The following is a 25,164-nucleotide window of genomic DNA, read 5'->3' as shown; positions in this document are numbered from 1 at the left end:
TGAAAATTTGGTGATTGGGTTGTGATGATTTGACATGTTATGGTAATACGCATTCACACTTTACTTGTTAAGAGTTGTTAGGGTAACTAGAAAGCAGCAACTAGAATTGTGAAACCCATAATGAATGAACCTGTAAGTAAGTAGGTGAGGGAGAGTGTGTTGAGGGTGTGTACAGATTAGTAGTAGTTGGTAGCTGGCATCTGTTATCATTAAAATAGTAAATAATGAAACTAGTCACTGGTCCCCTACCTGCAATTTCATTGGAAAAACACTTGTGATAACACTTGCACATGTTTCCTTTGTGCTTAGTCCTAGGAATTTAATGTAAAGAAATGGAGCTATGCAAATTCATACACCAGAATATCCATCATACGGCATTACTTGTAATAAACTTGGAAAACAACAAAATTTAATTTTCAAGGTTATGGGTTGGATAATGGTTGTCCAGAGGATAAAAGTCATTGAAGAGTGGCACAAGAAAATGCTCACCAATGAATGTTAAAGAGGATATAAGATGTTAGATACAGTATACCCATATTTCATTGTGTATAATGCACACTTTTTTGCTCAAATTTTTGAGAGGAAAATAAAGATATGCATTATACATGGGTATAATGATTACATACCATGGGTATGATAATGGGCAGATAACCCTGTGTATAATGTGCACAAAACTGGTGTGTATTATACACGGGAGTGCATTTATACATGGTGAAATACAGTAAATATAGTGTACTATATATATATATATATATTTTACATATGTATTTCTGAAGGTAAAATATCAAGATAAATTTATCTCCAGGGTAAGTTTTCAGGTGACTGTCCTTTTATAACAGAAAAAACTTTAATTATGAAGGTATTGAAAAGAAATTGGATTTCACTTTCATTTAATGTCCTAGTTATACCATGAAGATACTATAAAAGATTTCAAGTGAATATCAGGACTAGCCCAATCACAGACAGTGTTATTTAAGACACTTCATAAATTTTACAACTAAAAGCAACAGCTTGGAGTTTTTTTAAAAAGTAATTTTTACCTCAGAAAAACTTCTAACTTAAAGGAACCAGGGTCTTTGATCTGAACTGTGGATTAAGAACTGAGGGAAACAGTATCTCATATATGTCACAGTGACTTTTCCCTGTTTAAAAAAAGTATTTTAGGTATGATGTTTTTATTTAAAAACTATGAAAGCTATTACATTGTCATGTATTTTTGTGTCAGGTACTAAGTTCAGTGTTTTGCCCTCATAACCCTACCTTAAGTTAAATGAAATACAAATGACCAAATTCCAAAGCTCTGCTAACTATCATAGTAAACAACTGTTCTGTTTCTCATGCCTTTGTTTTATATTTAAAAGATGGAAATGAGGTGGTATCAGATAGTAGACAATGACTGAATGATTTTTAACTTTTGGGGGAATTACCTAATTGCTTGTGAGTAGTTAGTTACTTTGTATAAACTTCTAAGGTGATGTGTATTTATCTGATCTAAACTACCTTAATTGTTACATCTTTATTGAACTTTAATTTTTTTAAAGATTTTATTTTTCAAGAGAGGGGAAGGAAGGAGAAAGAGGGAGAGAAACATTGATGTGCAAGAGATAACATGGATCGATTGCCTCTCTTGCCCCCAACTGGGGACCTGGCCCGCAACCCAGGCATGTGCCCTGACTGGGAATCAAACCAGTGACCTTTTGGTTTGGAGGCCAGCACTAAATCCACTGAGCCACATAAACCAGGGCTGAACTTTTATTTTCATAAGCAGCAATAACTATTTTTTGGTTATTTATAAAAGTTTCTCTAAAAAGCAGTTCAGAAAATGAAATTCTAATAGTGTTACATTTCTTTTAAAATTATTTTTTCTTATAACAAAGGCTTATCTCCCTAGTGTACTCATCATTTTCTAATATGCTTTTGTTTCCTAACAATTTACCATATCAGTGCATATATATACTTTATTCTTTCGAGGCTGTGTAACTATCTGCTGTACTGTAAAGGTGTACTATAATTACAATAAGGTACCAAAATGTACACTATTGTTGGAATGATTTTTAACTTTTGGGGGGAATTACCTAATTGCTTGTGAGTAGTTAGTTACCTTGTATAAACTTCTAAGGTGATGTGTATTTATCTGATCTAAACTACCTTAATTGTTACATCTTTATAGCACTGCATAGAAAAATAAGGCTAATGTGGGTAATATTATAGTACAACAAATAAAGTTCTTAAAGTAGAAAATGTGTTTATTAACATTCAAACTCCCTTCATACAAGGCCATATAAAAATTCTTAGCATTTTGATTATACATTAAGTCTATATTTTATATGTAGTTACAATGATGTATAATTTAGCTTTTCATAATACATTGTTTACATAGATCATTAGTTCTGTTAAACATAAGCAATTATTTTCAAATCCAATATTTGAACAATTTCCTCTGTACATAGTGTAGCAGGGCTAATTAGCATAAGATGCTCTTTATTAAGAGGTATATGATCTGTGTGTTAAAAGTTGAAGTTTGGTATTTTTGTATAGCATTTCCTTTTTGCTTTGATCACAACACAAAACCCTTAAGGATACTGAAATTCAGTAACTTAAGTCCAGTGACATATTACTTTATCTGATGACTCAATTTCATACATAATACTATAGTATTAGAAACCTTAAAACTTGAAATCTGCACCAATATAGACTGTTCCTTTCAGGGTAAGAAGACTACTTGGGAATAGAAAGAAGAAAGATGGCTTTGAGTTTGTGCTGCCAACAGGAGGAAAAATGCTAAATTACCTTGTTGCCCCTCCCTAATGATGGCAATTTAGGGTAATATCAGATCAAACATTCCAACTCAACAACTCGAGGTGACTTTGTGGAAATGGAAGTTGGCTTAGCTCATGCTAGGCAGCCACAGCATTGACCTTGTGTGTAAAACACAAAATTTGCATACTGTGATCTAGGTCTTAATTGCAAGCTATACTGAGAAAAAAAATTAATGTTTGGTTATATTTCATTCCAAAATAAGAGCTGACTTGATGCTTGAGTTACAGCAACAGTCTGTTAATACTTATTAGTAAAATGAAATACAGTCCAGATAAACACTAGATTTTTTTTTAAAATGGTTTCAGTAAGATTAAAGTGTAGAATACTAAAAAATAAGTTATTTCTACAGAAATCTGTGAAGGGAGCAAAAAAAATCAAATTATATACCTAAATAAACATTTTGAAGGGAAATAACCCAATCACCCTCTGATTGGGTCAAACAGTATTTGCTATGTTATAATCCCGTTCACCATTAGACTGCAGTTGAACCACAACACTATGTTCGTTAATCTCGTTTTCTGCATCACTACTGTCAGTATCTTCATTGTCATCTTCCTCATAGTCTGAAGATTCTGTCAGGTTTTGATGTGAGCGAGATTCTGACAAAGCCCCAAATGACTGGGTGCTGACAGAAGCCAAAGGTCGAAGTAGAGGGGTATGTTCTGACACTTCGTTTTCTTCTTGACTACTGTCTGTGTCAGAGTCTGAATCACCTTGAGAAGAAACAACTTTTTGCTTGCAGACTGGGCAGGTTTTTTTGGTTTTAGTTAGCCAAGGATCTACACACTTGCAATGATAAGCTGTTGAAGCAAAATACACATCTTTAGGTAGTATTCTGGTTTCAAACATTTAAAATTTTTTACCATGATTATGAATGTTATGAAGTATGTAAATTTTTATAAATACAACTCCATCCTATAACAATTGAGATCACTAATTAGTACAGGACCTGGCTTATGGTGTGCTAGTAACTATTTTCTGTCTCCCCGTCTAATATTGAACCTAAATATAAGTTTACTATGTGAATTCAAAGAAATATGTGATTATTCATACCATGGGAACAGGGAAGGATTCTGAGCTTATCTCCATCTTCATATTCATCCAAACAAATGGCACATACATCATATTCATCTCCTATGAGAGGAAATAGTAAATAAAATTTATTAAAAAATGGAGAGAAGTGTTCTTTTCAAACTATTAAAGTTGGATCTTCCTTGGTCAGTTATTTTAAATGCCTTTTGTTTTACCTATATTTAAGCAACACCTTTTGTTTTCTGTCAGATTGAGGACATACTTCAACTTAGGGAAACTGAAGTTTTAATTTAAATAATTGAACTTTTACCTAAAATAAATTAAAAGATGTCAAATTTGTTTACCTTGATTACCTTTGCAAAAGATTTTGGTAAAAATAATTCCATTAGTTTTATATAACTATTCTGAAATATTTTATACCACAGACACAAAATTTCACTATTTAGATTTCTTAAAGTCTCAAGTAAAAATGGAAACATGTTATGCTCAATTTTTAAATAATATACTGGTTAATAAAAACAATTGGAATGAGACACATTGAGCTTTGAATGTCTGTTCCATCATTTGCCAGTTTTGTGTTGCCTAGACAGTTACTTAGCCTTTGGCATTCAGTTCTTTTGTCTGGGAAAAGATTCCATCTACCTTGCAGGGTTGTGAGGATGAAATGAGATAATGCAAGCAAAGGGATAGGCATATAAGTGTTCACTAAATGGTGTTTATATTAATGTTAGTGCCCTTTGTCATTTCTTATTGTTGAACTTGCTACCTTTAAATCATGAATATTTATTAATTCATAGCTCTTTCTGGAATTCAAGAGTAGTTGTATGTTTTTTAAGGAACTGGCACTCTTATGTCACATGACACATAGTCTTGAGTCAGCCGTGGCTTTTTATGTAGTGGCAATGACCATTGTGACTGCTTTCAACTCATTACAAGAAGCTCAGGGAACAATTAAATTTAGTGGCTACCTCACACACATGGCAACAACCTTGGTAGGCATATTAGAAATAAAGCCCATCTCTGGATAGCATCACAAGGACACCAGAAGGAGAAGATAATAAGCAAGGGACTAAGAACCTATGTGAAGAAATAATAACTGAAAACTTACCTAATCTGGAGAAGGAAAAAGACACACAAGTCCAAGAAGCACAAGCAGTCTCAAACAACATAGACCCAAAGAGGCCCAACCAAGACACCTAATAATTAAAATGGCAAAGCTTAAAGACAATGAGAGAATCTTTAAAACCACAAGAGAAGAGCAGTTACCTACAAGGGAGGTCCCATAAGATTCATCTGATTTCTCAACAGAAACATTTCAAGCCAGAAGGGATTGTCATGAATTATTCAAGGTGATGAAAAGCAAGGACCTACAGCCAAGGCTACTTTACCTAGCAAGGCTATCATTTAAAATTGAAGGAGAGCCCTGGTTGATGTGGCTCAGTGGATTAAGCACTGGCCTGTAAGCTGCAGGATCATTGGTTTGATTCCTTGTCAGTGTACACGCCTGGGTTGCAGTCCTAGTGCAAGAGGCAACCAATCGATGTTTCTCTTGCACATTGATGTTCTTATCTCCCTCCTTCTCCCTCCTTTCCCCTATCTCTAAAAGTAAATAAATAAAATCTTTAAAAAAAATAGAAGTAAAATTAAGGAGAAATAAAGAGCTTCCCAGACCAAAAAAAGAAGCTAAAGGAGTTTGTTACCACCAAACCGGTATTGCAACAAATTTTAAAGGGCTTGCTTTAAGAAGAAAAAGAAGAACGAGGAAGAATTTTGAAAAATAAAATGGCAATAAATACTATCAATAAGCACTTTATGTGTAAATGGCTTAAATGCTCCAATCAAAAGACACAGGGTAGCTAAATGGCTAAGAAAACAAGACCCAATATATATGCTATATACAAGAGACGCACCTCAGAACAAAATACAGACTTAAAAGTAAAGGGATGGAAAAGGATACTTCATGCAAATGGAAAATGAAAAAAAAGCTGGGAGAGCAATACTTATATCTGACAAAATAGACTTTAAAGCCAAGGCCATAGTAAGAGATAGAGAACACAACTTAATAATAAGGGAACAATCCAACAAGAAAATATAACCCTAGTACATATTTATGTACTCAACATATAAGCACCTAAATATGTAAAGTAAATATTGATGGTCATGAAAGGCTGACAGAAATAGTCATAGTAGGGCATTTCAGTGAATGGATCTTATAGACTTAAGTCTTCCTTCTTGGAGAGGAAGATGTAAACCTGTCATTATTTGCAAATGACAAGATACTGTACGTAAAGAATCCTAAAGATTCCATGAAGAAACTACTAGAACTGATAAATGAATTCAGTAAAGTAGCAGGATACAAAATTAATAAATCAGTTGCATTTTTATATACCATAATGAACTATAGAAAGGGAAATTAAGAAAACAGTCCCATTGATAATTGCTTTAAAAAGAATAAAGTACCTAGGAATAAATTTAACCAAGGATGTAAAAGGCCTATACTCAGAAAATTGTAAGACACCAAAGAAAGAAAATGAAGAAGGTACAAATAAGTGGAAGCAGATACCATGTTCATGGATAGGAAGAACTGACATCATTAAAATGTCTGTACTACCCAAAGCAATCTATCAATTCAACACACTTTCTATCAAGATACCAAGGATGTATTTAACAGAACTAGAACAAATATTTCAAAAATTTACATGGAACTACAAAAGGCCCCAAATAGCAACAGTGATCTTGAAAAAGAACAAAGTTTGAGGATCACATTACCTAATATCAAACTATATTGTAAGGCCACAGTAATCGAAATAGCATGGTACTGGCATAAAAACAGACACATAAATCAGTGGAACCAAACAGAGAGCCCAGAAATAAAATCACGCTTTTATACTCAATATTTGACAGAGGACGCAAGGACATACAATGGGATAAAGATAGTTTATTCAATAAATGATGTTGGGAAAATTGGACAGAATTGCACAGAAAAGAGAAACAAAACACCTTCTGGTGCCACACACAAGAATTCAAAGTGGATTAAATTAGGCTTAAATGTTAAGACTCCAAACCATAAAAATCCTATAAGAAAACATAGGCAGTAAAATCTCAGACATTGCTTGTAGCAGTATTTTTTTTTCTGCTATATCTCCTCAGGCAAGGGAAACAAAAAAGTAAACAAGTGGGACTACGTCAAACTAAAAAGTTTTTTGCACAGCAAAGAAAACCATCAATAAGATAAACCCACTGAATGGGAGAACATACTTGCCAATACATCTGATAAAGGAGATGTATTTGCCAATACATCTGATAAGGGAGTAAATTCATAAAGAACTTATAAAACTCAACACCAAAAAAAATCCAATTAAAGAATGGGCAAAGGGGCTAAATAGACACTTCTCCACAGAAGATATACAGATGGCCAACAGACATAAAAAAAGATGCTCAATGTTACTAATCATGAGAGAAATGCAAATTAAAACCACAATGAGGTGTCACTTCACACCTGTCAAAATGGCTATCATCAATAAATCAACAAATATTGTAGTGGTGAAAATGTGGAGAAAGGGGAATCCTAGTGCACTGTTGGTGGGAATGCACATTGGTACAGTAACTGTAGAAAGTTGTATGGAATTACCTCAAATTAAAAACAGACTTGTTTTATGACCCAGTGATTTCACTTCTAAGAATTTACCCAAAGAAACACAGAACACTAATTCAAAAGAATATAAGTACCCCTATGTTTGTTGCAGCATTATTTACAATAGCCAAAATTTGGAAACAGCCTGTGTCCATCAGTAGGTAAGTGGATAAAACAACTATGGGTTTCTCTCCCTCTCTCCCAATAAAATCTTTTTAAAAGGTTGCCCAGACTGGTGTGGATCAGTGGCCTTAGTGTTGGCCTGTAAACCAAGAGGTCACTGGTTCAATTCCCAGTGAGGGCACATGCCAAGGTTTTGGGCCAGATCCCCATCTGGGGGCATATGAGAGCAATTGATTGACATATCTCTCATACATCGATGTTTCTCTCCCTCTCTTCCCTCCATTCTGTCTAAAAATAAATAAATAAAATGTTTTTTTAAAGGTCCTTTAGAAAAAAAACCTACTACCAGACATTTATACAATGGAATACTACTTTGCCATAAAAGAAAATTTACCTTTTGTGACAGCATGGATAGACTGGGATAACGGTATGCTATGTGGAATAAGCCAGCCAGATAAAGACAAATACAATATAATTTCACTCATATGTGGAACCTAATGAACAAACTGAACTAACAAGGAAAACAGAGAGACTCATAGATAGAGAGCAGGTTGACAGCTCTGGGGGTAGTGGTGGGGGTAGCTCGGTGGTTTAGGGGGTGGAGAGGTTAATTACAAAGAAAAAGGGCTAATGGATATGGACAACAGTGTGGTAATTGTGGGGGAGATTGAGTGGATGGAGGTAGAAGAGGGTATAAGGGAGATAAACGGAAATGGAAAAAGTATAATAATAAATTATTTAAAAAATGAAGCACGTTTGCTCCTTCAAAACCAAGAAAACAACTAAAAGGCTATTATTATTTCATATGTGCTAGAAATGGCTGTCAATATTTAAATCATTTAAGTATTAGTCACATTTCTGAAAGACCTTCCAAGGTGAAGATCAGTAAAATAATTAGGAATATTTAAGATAACCATGTTCCCACAGTATGGTAAATGTATGGGAGTGCTGACCAGCTTTTGTGGTGGGGCCTCAAGTTGGTGGTTTCTGTAGGTTTGAGAACAGGCTATTCCTGTGGAAGGGTTCCAAAAGTCAAAATCTTTGGTTTGTTGACAAATATTTCCAAATTGTTAGAAATTCCCCTAACGCTAACATTCCCATCACATTGTAAGCCTATATGAATTCTTTTAAGACTTCCATAGTTTGGTGCTATAACTTACTGGAGTGATGAGTACCCATAGAAGTGTTTTATACTTCCCTTCATTTTTCAATCTAATAGTTGCATCTATAACTATAAGAAAATTACAACAATTAGATTGGGATTTTTTCCATTATTATCTATGCATACTTTTTTCAAAACCATTACAGTATACTAGAACATGCATAACAAATAATCCTCTTTGTTAATTTAAATGCCAAATCTCAACCAAAACATTCTAAGACAAAAATATAACTAACTTGATCTTTTGGTTATTAGAAATTACAAGCATAATATTTATAAAGTTACATATTTTTAAGCTGCTTTATGATTTTGGCAGTCTCTTATTTCATCATAAAAAATGTTTAATGACTTAATTTTGATGACACTAATAGATTATTTATGGTTTTAAGGGATTGTTTTGTTTTTGTAATAATAATTGCTTCCATCTGTTGACTGGTTTCATATGTTAATTTACACCTCCCACCCATCTAATGAAGCAGGTATTGTTAGTCACATTTACACATGAAGGGATGCATATACAGAGATTATGAAACTTGCACAAGGTCACACAGTCAATAAATGGGTGATCCAGAATTCCAGCCCAGGTCTGTCAGACTCCAAAGTCCATGTATGTGTGGTATTATCTTCTAGTACATGCACTCAACTTCACAATTAAATAATCCCCTTTGATTTATAATGTATAAAATGGAAGAGGTTAAGAAATACTTAAGCAGCCACTTATTAGAAATCAAAATGTTTCCAATTCATAAACCAAAACACTCTTTTGGTCTTCAGACTGTTACACATAGAAAACAAAAGATTTTTTTTCATCTCTATCTCCCATAATTTCATACTTGTATAAACTGTTCAGGATGCTACAAAATAACTATATTCTACAAGTTTAATTAACAGTCAAACTTTTCTTAGACATTCTGATGATGAAGTGATAGTGGCCTACACAGTAAGCAAACAAATGACTCCACTGAAGGAAAGAACATGATGTTGGCAGTTTTTTTTTTTTTGGTGGGGGTGGTTTGTGGTAATTATTTCACTAATTGAGAGAATAAAAAGGATATCCTTAGAGACCATAAATAAATCCATATAACCAACCTAAAATCCAAACCTAAGCATTGGTATCCGCACTAACCAAATTACAATTGGGGTAATTTTCTTATCTTCAATTTTTTTTAATATTGATTTAGAGAGAGCAAAGGGGCGAGGGAGAGAAACATCAATTTGTTGTTCCATTTATTTATGTATTCATTGGTTGAGTCAAACCCACAACCTTGGCATATTAGGACAATGCCCTAACCAACTGAGCTACCTGGCCAGGGCCAGTTGGTTATTTTTTTTTTTTAAACCTAACTTTTCTCTGTATTCTAAATAGACATTATATATTAGCCTTTATTGGTTCTAACTTGAATGCATTATGCAGATAAACTATAATTGCACCCAAAATCCTTCTGAATAGAAAACCAAATAGATTCAAAGATTCATGATCCTGAAGTGAAAAATCAAATTTAAATGGATTTTAGAATGGTAAATATCATCAGACCTCAAGTACTTTAAAAGCATTTCCTTGAACTAACTACTGAAGTTTTCATATTCTTTCATTATTCCTTTTCAGGCCACTAGAAAATTGGTGTACAATACTCTTCCACAGCCAACTTACAACCTCAAGTTTATGTACATCTTTAAATATTTTGTGTTCTAATTCAATAATTATTTTTCTTTTGTTTCACATAAAGGGATTTAAACTAAAAACTTGAACAGCCTCAGGTACACTTGGGGTTTAAAGTGGAGGAAGTTTTGCACCTACATTTCTTTGAATAAAACAATTTCTTCTAGATGACTTCTGCCTATTGACTAGATTGGGCTAATATTTATTACAACTCTTATGTTGCAAAGGTGATTGTAAAAAGAATCAAATATATATAAGATAAGGACTTTATTTGTCCTGTAAATGCATCTACATTTTGGATTTGGGTGATTGCATACATTGACTGCTTTTTAAGATGGCTGGAGCATTACATTAATTATTCTATGTTCAGATAAAAAATTCTACTGGTTCAATTGTACCTTTATGCAAACTGGGGGTGGGGGGAACCCACACTTCCTTAAGGCACTTTACTGCTACCTGCCAAAAAAAATAATTATCACAAATATAAAAACCTCTGGTGAGGAAGAATGAATGATAACTTCCCAGAGCTGTACAATGTACAACCTGTGTGATTGTATGTTACAGCCTGGATTCAGAATTGTTGATAACTTCCCACAAGTAAGAAAAGGTGGGTGGCATTCCTTTTTGATAAACTGGATTATGCCTGAAAAGGCATAAAGATCATCAATTTTCAACACTGTCATTATCCTTACACAGTGGTGAGGTTAACAGGCTTTTCATACTCTTGGCCATGTATGCCAAGCATCTTGACTTAGAAAAAAATTAAGGTTTTGGCAAAAGAATAACTTTAAAAAAATTTTAAATAGTCTCCAGTTCTATGTTCATGTGGAAACCACTTTGATTTTATCCTTTCCATATTGATGACAAAAAGTATGACTTTTTTAGACAATAACTATCAAAATGTATTTAGCTTGCCATTTTAAGAGGAAATTACTCTATTTAATGATTGGTTCTAAATTTTCTCATAATTTGGTTTACAATGGAATAATCAAAGGTATGCTGAGAACAAAACTTACACTGTTAAGTCATCTATGCAAATTAAAAACTACTGTCAGTGGATACAATAGACGGTATTTTAGAAGAGGTATGGTATTCTGACAACTGATGGTTAGTTTAGTATTTTTAGGATCAGGGTAACTGAATTTAAGTGGTTTATGATTTAATATAATTCAGAACAATGAACAAATATCTGAGTTCCTACTAAGTGCCATGCTAAGTATGAATGTTCCTTAGAAACTAAAAATAATTATGCAAAGAAAAATACTTTAAGATGTAAACTAATAAATAATTTAAATATGTGAGGCCTATCTCATTTTATGTATTAGGAATTCAAAAAAGATACATTACACATTTCCTTCTTGATATAGATTCACTCTTGCATCCCCAATGTTTAGGTAGAATGCTACCTCTAGAGCACAGCAAGTCTCCAGTGCATATTTACTTAATGTGTGAGTAGGTGTTTAAATCTGAAATTTACTGTGTAAGTTAATGTGTAAGTTACTTTAGGACAGTATTTTTTAATGTGTTTTTTAAAAGCAGTTTGTATAAATCAGTAATATTAACAAATAGTTCTGCTAGTACTAAAATACTATATGAACACCTCAGATAAAGAAGGTGGGTGTGATCAGACCTAAAACTTTTTAAGGATCCTGGATTGACATGACAATTTGTAAAGTAACAGGAGTTCTTATATAGCTCTTGTGAGAAAATTAATATAAACATTTTAGAGATCAATTTAGCATAGTGCACTAAATTTGATGATATATATATTCTATGACTTGGTCATTTCACTCATAGGTAAGCAAATGATCTTAGAGAAATACACATGTATAACCAAGGTGCTATGAAAAAGAAGAGGATGTAGAAGGGTGGGAAAAATGGTGGAGACTTCCAGTTACTGGTCTGGCATGTTAAGGCGATCAGAAGTTGTCAGTCCTGTACTCACAAAGAAAAAGCTGAACAAACTGAAAGCCAACAACTCTTCTTAGATCTATTGAAGTATTGAGTTCCCAGAAAAAACTCCTGCCCCCAAATTGGACAGATTGGCTGATATAATTACAATTATAATTACAATGTACTGGAGCAGAAGCCCAGGAGTTAAAAAACTCTTGAGACCCAGAACCAGTATAGAAAAACATAAACTGTTAACTGACAAGTTGCTAGAAGTTCAGTGTGGACAAATCTGAGATTTAAAGAAATCTATTGGAGCTTTTCTGGTACAGCATGGAAGGAGTTTTGAAAGTTACTATTCTGTTCTAACAAGTAAAAAGCTAAGGAAACTAAAAAAATCAATAATACTTGTTAGATCCATCAGAGAAAGGGTAAACTACTGCCCTTCTATAGGTGGATGGACCTATAGGGTATTACACTAAATGAAATAAATTAGAAAAAGAGAAATATTGTATGATTTCACTTATATGTGGAATCTTAAAAAATGTATATAAAATAAATAAAATAGATCCATCGATTTAGAGAACAAGCTGATAGTTGCCAAAGGTGGATGGGGTGGGGGAATGGGAAGAAAAAAACAAGTATTGTTAAAAGAATTCCCAACGGATTAAAATTCTGAAACTGAAAAATACAATACTTGAATTGAGAATTTAATAGAGGGATTCAACAACAGACCTTACCAAGGAGAAGGATCAATCAGCAAATTTTCAGACAGACTTTTGAAATTACTGAGGCAGTGGAACAAAAATAAAAAAGAACGAAAATAATTATGGATTCCTAAGGAACCTATGGGATACCATTAAGCTGAACAACATAAGCATTTTGGTTGTCTTAATAAGGAAAAGGAAGAGAGGTAAGTAATTTATTTGAAAAAATAATAGCAGAAAATTTCCCAAATCTGATGACAGAAAATGGACTTACAAATTCAAGAAGCCCATAGAACTCTAGGACAAGCTTAAAAAGACCCTCCTAGATGCATCATAATCAAACTGTTCAAAGTCACAGATAAAGAATATTGAAAGTAACAAGAGAAAAGCAACTTGTTACATACAAAGAAACTCCTTTTAGATCATATTTGTCAGTAGAAACCTTGCAGGCTAGAAAGGAGTAGGATGATGTATTTCAAGTACTAAATGAAACTAACTGCCAAATAATACTATAACCAATGACTTCCAGTCAAGATGGTGATGTACTCAGACATGGCTTGCCTCTTCCCACAGGCCAACTAAAATATAAAATAATCATCATTCAAGAACATCAGAAATTGAGCTGAATGGAAGCCTGACAACCATGAAATCAAGTTGATTGGAAGCTTGACAACTACAGAATTAAAGCAATCACATCCATCCAGACTAGTAGAAGGGGTGCAGGTATGGAACAGGTTGGTCCCACACCCACGTGATTAAAAATTCAGGAGGGATATCTCAGGAACAAGGAACCCAACCCACACCAAACCCCCAACCCAGTATTCCAGTGCCAGAAAGATAAGTCCCACAACTTCTTGATGTAAAAACCAGTGGGGATTGAATCAGTGGAAGAAGCTGCTGCAGCCCCAAGCAGTCCCTCTTAAAGTACCCAAAAAATGGACTCACCTGCTCAGACTCATTCCCTCTGGACCCCAGTACTGGAGTAGCAGCTTGAAAGGCACCAGTGGTATATAGGGAGAAACTGAAGTGTCTGGCATCAAGGTGAGCAGAAGCCATTGTCCCTTTGCTAAACCTTTCCCCCACAGAGCCAGCAAGCTGGTGCCATATTTGACATTCCATCAACCTGGCTGACACTGTTTGACCTGCCTTGGAGATAGACCCCCAGAGGCTCTGCCTCAGCCAACTTTTATGGACCCACCCAAGCTGCTTTTCCGTAAGAATGGCTGGTCATGCCTCCTAAATCCTATCAAACAGACTACAGCTGGTTTCAGTGAGCCCTAGCAGCAGCCAGATTAGAGTCACAATTTGGCTTTGCCTGGGAATCTCTAAGCCCAGCACAAATAGCAGCCATCTCAGATTGCTTTACAATTCAGGCAGGGTACCCCCAGCAAAACACAAGTAGAGCCTGGCTGGGACATAAAAAGGAACTCCTTTTAGATTACAAGTGCACCCAGTGGACAGCTACAGACCACATCAGAGAACTACCACCCTGCCCCTGGCAGCTGATCCTCCACAGATGGCAGACATTGGTGATAAATGGTCACACAGAGCCAGTCCTTGCAGCTGATTGGCCTGGGTAAATCCCTCTCATCCACCTACCAACACCAACCAAGGTTTAACTACAAGAGGAGGGTGTACTCACTCCACACAAAGGGCACACCTCAAATATACAGCTTGGGTGACAAAGGAGGCTGTACCACTGGACCCTGCAGGACACCCACTACATTAGGCCACACTACAAAGACACAGAGTTAAAGCAGCTCTGCCTAAGACATAGAAACAAACACAAGGGGGCTGCCAAAACAAGGAGACAAAGAAACATGGCCCAAATGAAAGAAAAGATCAAAACTCCAGAAAAGGCTAAATGAAATGGAGATAAGCAATCTATCAGATGCAGAGTTCAAAACACGGTTTATAAGGATGCTCAAGGAACTTAGGGCCTCAGGAGCATAAAAAAGACCCAGTCAGACACAAAGGATACATATTGAAATAAAGAAGAATTTACAGGGAAACAACAGTGGAGTGGATAAAGCTGAAAATGAAATCAATGATTTGAAACACTAGAAAGCAAAAAACAAACATGCAGAACATCAAGAAGAAAAAATAGCCCCCCCCAAAATGAGGATAGTATAAGTAGCCTCTGGGACAACTTCAAGAGGTCCAACATTCACTTCATAGTGTTACCAGAAAGAGAAGAGAAAGAGCAAGAAATTGAAAGTCTATTTGAAAAAATAGAGAAAGGAAACTCCCCTAATTTGGTGAAGGAAATAGACATGCCAGTACAGGAAGCACACAGAGTCCCAATCATAATGGTTGCAAAGAGGCCCACTCCAAGACACATCATAATTAAAATGCCAACGGTTCAAGATAAAGAGAGACCCTTAAAAGCAGCAAGAGAAAAGAAGTTAGTTGCCAGATAGATGCCAGATGGAAGGGCAGAGGGGGAGAATGGGTGAAGATGTGAGGAGATTAAGAAGTACAAATAGGTAGGTAGAGAAGAGCCATGGGGATGTAAAGTACAGTGTAGGAAATGGAGTAGTCAAAGAACGCATGACCCATGGACATGAACAATGTGGTGGGATTGCTTGGGGGAATATGGGGCACTGGGTAGAGGGGGGCAATGGAGGAAAAGTCAAGACAACTGTAACAGGATAATAAAATATAATTTAAAAAATACTAAAGCAAATAAAAATTTCTTAAAGAAAAGGCAAATTTAACACCGTAAAAGATTAAAAACAAAGAAAAAACAACAACAAAAAAACTGTTCATCACCACTAGCTGGATGCTACAAGAAATGTGGATAGTCCTACAAGTGAAGCGAAAGGACGATTAATAGCAATATAAAACCATATGAAAATATAAAATTCCCTAGTAAAAGTAAATAGTCAAATATGGAATCCTATAATATTGCAACTTAGAAGAGTAAATCACATGTAAATCTGGTATAATAAATTTTCTCATAAATCAACGTTAATAGATATATGCAATATAAAAACAATTTGTGTACTCAATAACAAAATGAGAGGAAGGAAAAATGTAGAGGTGTACTTTCTATATATGATTGATCTTATCAATTTAAAAGATTGTATAATTTGAAGATATTTTATGTAATTGCAATGGCAGCCACAAAGAAAATATCAAAAGAATATACACAAAGGCAAATGAGAAGAAAATCAAAACGTCACTACAAAGAGATCAACAAAACGTAAAGATAGCAAGAGAAGATGCAAAAAAAGCTAAAAGTCAGAAAACAACTACATGTCAATGGTAATTACTTTAAATGTAAATCTACACATATAAGGCAGAACTGAAAGGGTGGAAAAAGATATTCCATGCCAATAGGAGCCTAAAGAGAGCAGCAGGGGCCACACTTATTCAGACAAAATATTGGGTTAGCCAAGAAGTGTGGTTTTTCAAAAAAATGGCTCTAGTAGCACTAGTTGTCTTTAACTTCATTTGAAACAATTTCATTGATTGTATTGTGACAGCTGTCATATCAGTGTGCATTTTTTAAAAAAATCAAAATTGGTGAATTCTTGTGTAGCCATTTTATTATTGAAAATGGAAGAAAATACTAAACATTTTCAGCATAGTATGCTTTATTTGTTCAGTGTACAGACAAGGTGCTGTGACTGATTGAATGTGTCAAAAGTGGTTTGCAAAGTTTTGTGCTGGAGATTTCTTGCTGGATGATGCTCCACAGTCAGGTAGATCAGTTGAAGTTGTTAGCAATCAAATGGAGACATTAATTGAGAACAGTCAATGGTATGCCATGTGGTAGACAGCTGACATACTCAAAATATCCAAATCAATAAAGTTACTGGTGAAAATGAAAAAAGACAATTTTGTCTTTATTTTATGGAAAAAGCAATATGGACTTTTTGGCCAACCCAATATAACTTGAGATATAAAACTATCACAAGAGACAAAGATGTTCTATAATAATAAACGGTAAATTCACCAGGAAGCCATAACAATTATAAATATATACACAACTTAACATTAGAGCACCCAAATATATGAAGTATGCATTGCCAGACTAAAGGGAGAAATAGACACCAACACAACAGTGGTGGGAAACTTCAATATCTCACTCTCAGATATGGATAGAAAACCACACAGTTCCATAAGGAAATGGGAAATGCGAACAAAACTACAGACCAATTGTGTGGAGGACAGTGAAGGCTGGCGTCACAGCCAAGGCTCAGTGCTTAACAAAGCTGCACTTGACTGCTTGCATCTGCAAGGCAGATCAAGCCAGCAGCGATAGCAGCTGGGACTCGCAGGGGTTGAACAGGAGATAGATAACCCCAAGCTTCAGCTGTACGCACTGTAACTTTTACAGTAGATATTATGTATCAGTTAGCCTGGGAATGGAACGATATTTGCAAAACGTCCTTGAGCTGTATCTAACCTACCCCTATAAAATAAACAAGATTACCATGTTCAGGGCTCACTGTCTCTCCATCAGAGGACAATGTCCCACCTGGTCCCCGATTTTCCTTAAACTATCTGTGTTGTGTCTTTCTTCATCTCCCGTCGACCCCATGCAGGTACCCCCACTCCGTGCTGGTCACAGCAAGTTGTACCAAACACATATACACAGTACTCTACCCAGCAACAGCAGAATACACATTCTCAAGAACACATGGAACATTCTCCCAGTAGACCACATATTAGGCCACAAAACAAATATTAACAAATTTAAGAAGACAAATACCAACTACCTTCTTCAAAACAAGGAAATGAAACTAGAAATCATTAGAAGGAAAACAGGAACATCCATAAATATGGATAATGCACCGTAAATAACTAATGGTTAAAAAAAGGATTCATAGAGAAATTTAGAAAGTATCTTGAAACAAATTAAAACAAACACATGACATACCAAAACTTATGGGACACAGCAAAAGCAGTACTAAGGGACATTTATAGCAGTAAATGCTGATATTTTAAGAAGATCTTAAATCAATGACTTAACCTAACACCTCAAGGAACTAGAAAAGGAAGAATAAACTAAACAAAGTTAGCAGAAGAAGAGAAATATTCAACATTTGAGCAGAAATAAATGAAATAGAAAATAAAAAAGAGAAAAAACCAATGAAACTAAAAATTGGTGTACTAAAAAGATCAACAAAATTGATAAACCATTAGCTAGAGTGACTAAGAAAAAGAGAAGACTCATAACTGAAATTATTAATGAAAGAAGAGATACTACAACTGATGTCACAAAAATCAAAAGGATTAAAAGAGACGTGTATGAACAATTATATGCCAACAAATTAGATAACTGAGAAAATGTTGATAAATTCCCAGAATCGTAAATCCTACCATGACTGAATGATAAAGATGTAAAAAAATCTGAACAGACCAATGACTAGAAGAGATTGAAGTAGCAATCAAAAGATCTCCCAACAAAGAAAAACCCAGCACTACATAGCTTAACTAGTAAATTATACAAAGTACTTAAAGAAGAATTAACACCACTGTATCTCAAACTCTTCCAGCAAATCAAAGAGGAGGAAACACTCCCAATTTATCCTACTATAAGGCTAGCATTATTCTCAAGTTGAAAGATGAAATTGACCCATATGTAAAAATTAACTCAAAATAGATTAAAGATCTAGGCATAATACCTAAAACTATTAAACTGCTAGAAGAAAACACAGGGGAACTGCTTCAGGTCACTGGATTGGCAGTAATTTCTTGGAAGTGATACCAAAAGCATGCACAACAAAATAAATAAGAACAATTACACCAAACTGGAAAACTTCTGTGTGTCAAAGGAAACAAAATGAAAAGACAACCTATGAATGAAATAAAATAACTGCACATCATCTATCTAATAAGGAATTAAATCCCTAAATATATGTATGGAATTTCTACAAATCAACAATGACAACAAAAATAACCCAATTAACAACAGGGTAAAGGAAAAGATATTTCACCAAAGAAGATATGCAAATGGCTAGTAAGCACATGAAACGATCCTCAGTATGGCTAATCATAAGAAAAGTGTAAATCAAACCACAATGAGACATCCCCTCACAGTAATCAGGATGGTTACTATCAAAAGAACAGAAAATAAGTGTGAGCAGAGATTGGAAAAGTTGGAACACTTGCACATGGTTAATGGGAATGTAAAATGGCATAGTCATTATGGAGAACAGTAAAAAGTTCCTTATAAATATAGAAATAGAATTACTACATCATCTAACAATCCCACGTTTGGGTGTATATCCAAATGAATTCAAAGTAGGGTCTCGAATATTTTGTTAGTATAAGATACATCACTACCTGTGAAGCAGTATATTATTTGGAAGTATATTTGGATTAGTTATATAGTGCAAACTCGAGGACAGTCACTAGAAAAAAATTTAAAAGATGAATTAATTACTAAACTAAGACAAGAGAGAAAACAAAATCATACAAAATTCTCAATTGAAACCACAGAAGGCAGAAAAATGGAAGGAAAAATAGGAACAAAGAGGACAAGAATGATAAAAAAACAGTAACAAATATGTGTATTATTATTTATCCATATTACATACCCAAATATATTAATCCAACTACATCAATAATCATTTTTTTATTTTTAAAGATTTTATGTATTTATTTTTAGAGAGAGGGGAAGGGAAAAAGAGGGAAAGAAACATCAATGTTTGGTTGCCTCTTGCATGCCCCCTACTGGGGACCTTTAAATTGCTCAGAACAGTGAGCAATTTAAAACATAGGAAGTGTTTATTTTTCGATTTTTCCATTTAATATTTTTGACCACAGTTGATTACAGGTAACTGAAACCACAGAAAGCAAAACCATGGATAAGCGGGGACTACAGTAGTACAGTCTGAGACTTCAACATGCCTCTACTGGAAATGGACAGGTCCAGTAAGCAGAAAATCATTTAGGATATAGTTTAACTCAACAGAAATATCAATCAATCGGGTAAAATTGGCATATAGATTATTTCAGCCAATTAGAAGCAGAATATAGTTAAGTCCTTACTTAACTTTGATAGGTTCTGTGACTTTAACTGAAATGACATAGAAAGAAACCAATTTTACTATAAGTTAATGACTATAAACAAGAGTTAAGTTCCTAATGCATTTCATCAACATTACAATGAAATGACCTTATTCAAGGACCTGTTATACATATTTTTTTCAAACTCACATAGAACATGCACCAAGACACATTCTGAGCCATACAGCACACCTAAACAAATTTAAAAGAAATTATACAATGTCTGCTCTCAGACCAAAATGGAATTAAAAATCATAAAGAGGTCTGAAAATCCCCAAATACTTGGATATTAAACAACATACACATGGATCAAAGGAGAAACCTCAAAAGAAAATTTTAAATATTTTAATTAAATAAAAATAAACCTTATCAAAATTTATGGTATGCAGTTAGGAGAAATACATATCAGAAAAAAACAAGGATCTAAAATCAACAGTCTAAGATTCCACCTTAGGAAACTAGAAAATGAAGACCAAATTAAATCCAAAGAAAGAATAAGAAACAAACATTAGAACAGAAATTAATGAAATTGAAAATAGAAAATCAATAGAGAAAAATCAATAAAACAAAAAGCTGCTTCTTTGGAAAGACTAGTAATATTAATACCTCCAGGCCCTGGCCTAGTAGCTCAGTTGGTCAGAATGTCGTCTTCATAGGCCAAGGTTGTGGGTTTGGTCTCCAGTCAGACACATAAAAGAGGCAATGCATGCATAAATGGGTGAAACAATAAATAGATATTTCTCTTTTCTCTCCCTCTCTCTCTCTAAAAAAAAATCAGTAATTAAAAAAATATTGATACTTTCTTAAACCAGATTTTCATGGCTTCTTCATTCATCCATCCTTTTTCATGCATGTGGACAATAAGTCCACTTGGAGTCTGTTCTTTCAGAAACATTGTTCTTTTAAAGATGATCATAGGTGGTAGCTTTGTCCCATCTGCACAACAGGCTAGAACAACAGTGAAATGTGTTTTCTTATGACTACTGGTTTTAACAGCCACGGTCTTTGCTCCTTTGATGTCCACAGTTCTGTTTGATGTCACATCAAATGTGAGTGGGACCTCATCCATACTGGCGATGTGGGACAACTCAAAGCTGTAAGTCTTTCAAAGACTGATAATCTAAGATGAAATTCCAAAACTTGATTCTCATAGGCTGCTGGAAGTTTTGGGCCAAGTTTTGTTCATGTCCTTATAATCAAACTTTCTCTCTTCATAAAGTTAAAGTACCATTTAGGTGTCCCTGAGAAGTCCTCAGTGTTTTATTCTCATGCAATCCTTTTACCTTCTTCTTGTATCATCTTGGTCAAAACAGAGATCCCAACTGGATGCTTCTCCAGAATCCAGGTCTTCACCTCCTGCTCCACTTCTGGCCACTTTGGAAGTTTCTCTCGCATTGCCTTCTTCCGTCTTGGCCTCTGAAGAAGTTTTTCTTCCTGTTGCCTCCACAATCTGATGATACTCTCTGTGGAAGAGGTCCAAAATGTCTCACAGCAGCTCTGTTGCCATGCTTTTCAGCATATTTAATAACTTTTAGCTCAAAGTTTGCAGTGTAAGAAAACCGTTTTGACACTTTACAAGGGATTTTCCAATAATTTATCCTGCCTAAAGTGCATGAAGAGAAATGTCTCACTGTTCACCCTATGGTGATAAACCTGGCATCATCTATTTTATCAAGTGGCTAATAGTCGGCATCATCTATCTTACTCTGGATAACAATATGTTGCTCTTCATTTCATTTTGTTGAACCATTGGCTGAAACTGCTTTTGATGGAAGTTTGTTGTAAATTCAACAAAACCGATTACTGTATTCTAGGATATTACTTTGCATATGGATATTGTTATTGTTTTCTAGAGTTACACTTTTAATTCATAAGCATAAATAAAAGAATTAAAAATCATTTATATAGATACAGAATTAGTACTTCCCATGTAAAATGTGCATCCTTATTTTTCCCTCAAAAATTTGGGCATAAAAGTGCATATTATAGCCCTGGCTGGTGTAGCTCAGTGGATTGAGCACAGGCCTGCAAACCAAAGGGTTGCTGGTTCAATTCCCAGTCAGGGCACATGCCTGGGTTGAGGGCCAGGTCCCCAGGAGGAGATGTGTGAGAGACAACCACACATTGATGTTTCTCTCCCTCTCTTTCTCCTTCCCTTCTCCCTCTAAAAATAAATAAAATCTTTTAAAAAATATGCGCATTATACATGGCAAAATACAGTAATCACAATCCCAGAAGTTTCTTCTTTATTGGATACTGACAAACCAATTCAAAAGTTTATAGGGAAAGGCAAAAGACCCAAACAGCCAATACAATATTAAAGAAGAATAGGAAAGTTGAAGAACTGACACTACTGTACTTTAAGACTTACTACAAGGCTATAATAATTAAAACAGTATGGAATTGATGAAAGAAAAGACATATAGATAAACGGGGCAAAACAGGAAGTCCACAAGTAGATCCACACAAATAGTCAATTGCTCTTTGACAACAGAGCAAGGGAGAAAAGTCAAGTTGTTTTTTTAAACAAATGGTCCCAGAACAACTGGACAAGCCAAAAAAAAAAAATGAATCTAGATAAAAGAGAGCTTTATCAAAATTATAAAAGGCATTTTGAAAATCGTATAGCTAATATCCTACTATACTGAAAGCTTTCCTCCTAAGTTTGGAAAAAGACATGGGTGTGTACTTTGACCACTGCTAGTCAACATTTTATTGGAAGTTCTATCCAGGGCTGTTAGACAAGAAAAAGAAACAAAAGGAATCCAAAGTGGAAGAAGTAAAACTGTCCATTCACAGATGACATGATCCTATACATAGAAAATCCCAAAAAATACACAAGAAAGGTACTGACCTAATAAATTCAGCAAAGTTGCAGCCTTCAAGATCAACATATAAAAATTAGTTGGGATTCTTTATAAACCAGCAATAAACAGTACAAAAAGGAAATTAAGAAATCAATTCCATTCATCATAGCATTTAAAAAAATAAAATACCTAGGAAAACATCTAACAAAGAAGGTGAAAGATTTGTACACTGACAACTATAAGACAATGATAAAATAATTTAAAGAATACCCAAGTCAATGGAAAGACATCCCATGTTTATGGATTAAAAGACTTAATATTGTTAAGATGTCAATATTTCCCTAAGCAGTCTACAAATCCAATACAATCACTATTAATATTCCAATAGCCTTTTCTGTAGAAATAGAAAATTTGATTCACTAATTCAAATGGAATTGCAAGGGATCCTGAATAACCAAAGCTCTTGGAAAAAGAACAAAGTTTGAGACTCATACTTTCCAATATTAAAATGTATTGCAAATCTAAAGTAATCCAAAGTGTGTCATACTGGCATAAGGCTAGTACCTCACACTCGCTTTATGCCAGTACCATACAGATCAATGGAATAGATGTAAGAGTCTAGAAATAAACCCACACATTTAGGACCAATATTTCTGACAAGGGTGAAAGACTATTCAATGAGGAAATAACAGTCTCTTCAACAAATGGTTCTGGAACAACTGCATTTCCACATGCAAAAGAATAGAGTAAGAGTGATACCTCACACTATATTAAAAAGAATTAACTAAAAAATGATGAAGACTTATTATGAGCCAAAACCATAAAACTCTTAGAAGGAAAAAAGAGGTAAATCTTTATTACCTTGGACTTGGCAATGTAGTCTTAATTATGACACCAAAACCATGAACAAAAAAAGAATAGAGAAATTCGAATTCAACATAATTAAAAACTATTGTTTTTTAAAGGCCATTGACAAGGATTAGAGAAATAAGACCCATTGTGCACTACTGCTGGAAATGTAAAATGGTATAGTATCTGTGGAAGTCAGTATGGCAGGTCCTCTAAGAGTTAAACATGGAATTATCATATGACCCAGTAATACCACTCTTAGGTATGTCCTCAAAAGAACATAAGACATAGGTATGTCCTCAAAAGAACATCAAAAGAACTGAATTCAGGAACTTAATATATACTTCCACACAAATTATCACTGCAACATTATTCACAATAGGCAAAAGGCAGAAGCACCCCGTGTCCATCAGCAAATAAATGGATAAACAAAATATGGCAAAAACCTAGGATGGAATTTTATCCAGCTATTAAAAAAAGTGAAGTTATGAAACATAGTACATGGATAATCTTTGAAAATATTATGCTAAGTAAAATCAACTGACACAAAAGGTCAAATATTGTATTATTTCACTTACATGAAATATCTAGTACAGGCAAATTCATAATGATGGAAGGTATATTACAGGTTACCAGAGACTGGGGGGAGCTGGAAATAGGAAGTTCTTGATTAAGGAGTATGGAGTTCCTGGAGCAATGAAAAGTTTTAGAAAAAGATAGTAGTGATGTTTGCAAAACACTGTGAATATAATTAATACCACTGAATTAAAATGGTTAAAATGACAAATTTTGTCATATACATATCAGATTAAAAACAAATATTAAAAAAAGAATCTAGACAAAAACCTTACACCATTCCCAAAAAGTAACTATAAATGGATCACAGAATTAAACATAAAAGGCAAAATTATAAAACTTATAGAAGATAACACAAAAATCTAGGCAACCTTGGGTCTGACAATGAGTTTTTAGGTACAACAACAAAAGAATGATCCATGAAAGAAAAAAACTGGTAGGATGGATTTCACTAAAATTAAAAACAACTCTGAAAACGACATTATTAGAGAATGGAAGGACAAACTAAACACTAGAAAAATATTATTTTCCAAAGCCTTATCTGACAAAAGCCTAGTATCCTAAATATACAAAGAACTCTTAAAACAATAAGAAAACCAATAATCTGTCTTAAGTCATTTTGGGATGCTATAACAAATACCACAGACTGGATGGTATAAAGAACAAACATTTACTAATCACAATACTAGAGGCTAGGAAGTCCAAGATCAGGGGCTGGGCTGGCCAATTCAGTTCCTGGTAAGATGTCTCTTGCTTATTTGCAGATGGCTGCCTTCTTGTGGTACCTTCACATGACAGAGAGACATTTCTCGTATGTCTTCTTATGAAGGCACTAATCCCATTCATGAGGGCTCTACTTTTGTGACATAATTACTTTCCAA

The 25,164-nt window shown here is 34.5% G+C and overlaps 1 protein-coding gene across 8 annotated transcripts in view; it reads right to left on the bottom strand.

Annotated features, from left to right (window-relative positions):
• Positions 1–2,228: 2,228 nt before the first annotated feature.
• RNF13 (ring finger protein 13) overlaps positions 2,229–25,164 on the bottom strand; it is a 123,557-nt gene continuing 100,621 nt past the window's right edge. For all 8 annotated transcript variants that reach the window (XM_045851831.1, XM_045851836.1, XM_045851833.1 and 5 more), the window contains 2 exons: positions 3,874–3,954; positions 2,229–3,620 (listed from right to left, as the gene is read on the bottom strand). In XM_045851831.1, coding sequence (XP_045707787.1) covers positions 3,256–3,620; positions 3,874–3,954 — 446 coding nt within the window. In that variant the 3' untranslated portion in view covers positions 2,229–3,255. The remainder of the gene's footprint in view (positions 3,621–3,873; positions 3,955–25,164) is intronic.

Source organism: Phyllostomus hastatus, unplaced genomic scaffold, assembly GCF_019186645.2.
Source record: "Phyllostomus hastatus isolate PE091 unplaced genomic scaffold, TTU_PhHast_1.1 phas_contig_86, whole genome shotgun sequence".
In the NCBI taxonomy this organism is placed as follows: domain Eukaryota; kingdom Metazoa; phylum Chordata; class Mammalia; order Chiroptera; family Phyllostomidae; genus Phyllostomus; species Phyllostomus hastatus.
The sequence above is the reverse complement of the archived record's forward strand: the minus strand, read 5'-3'. Positions and strand labels throughout refer to the sequence as shown.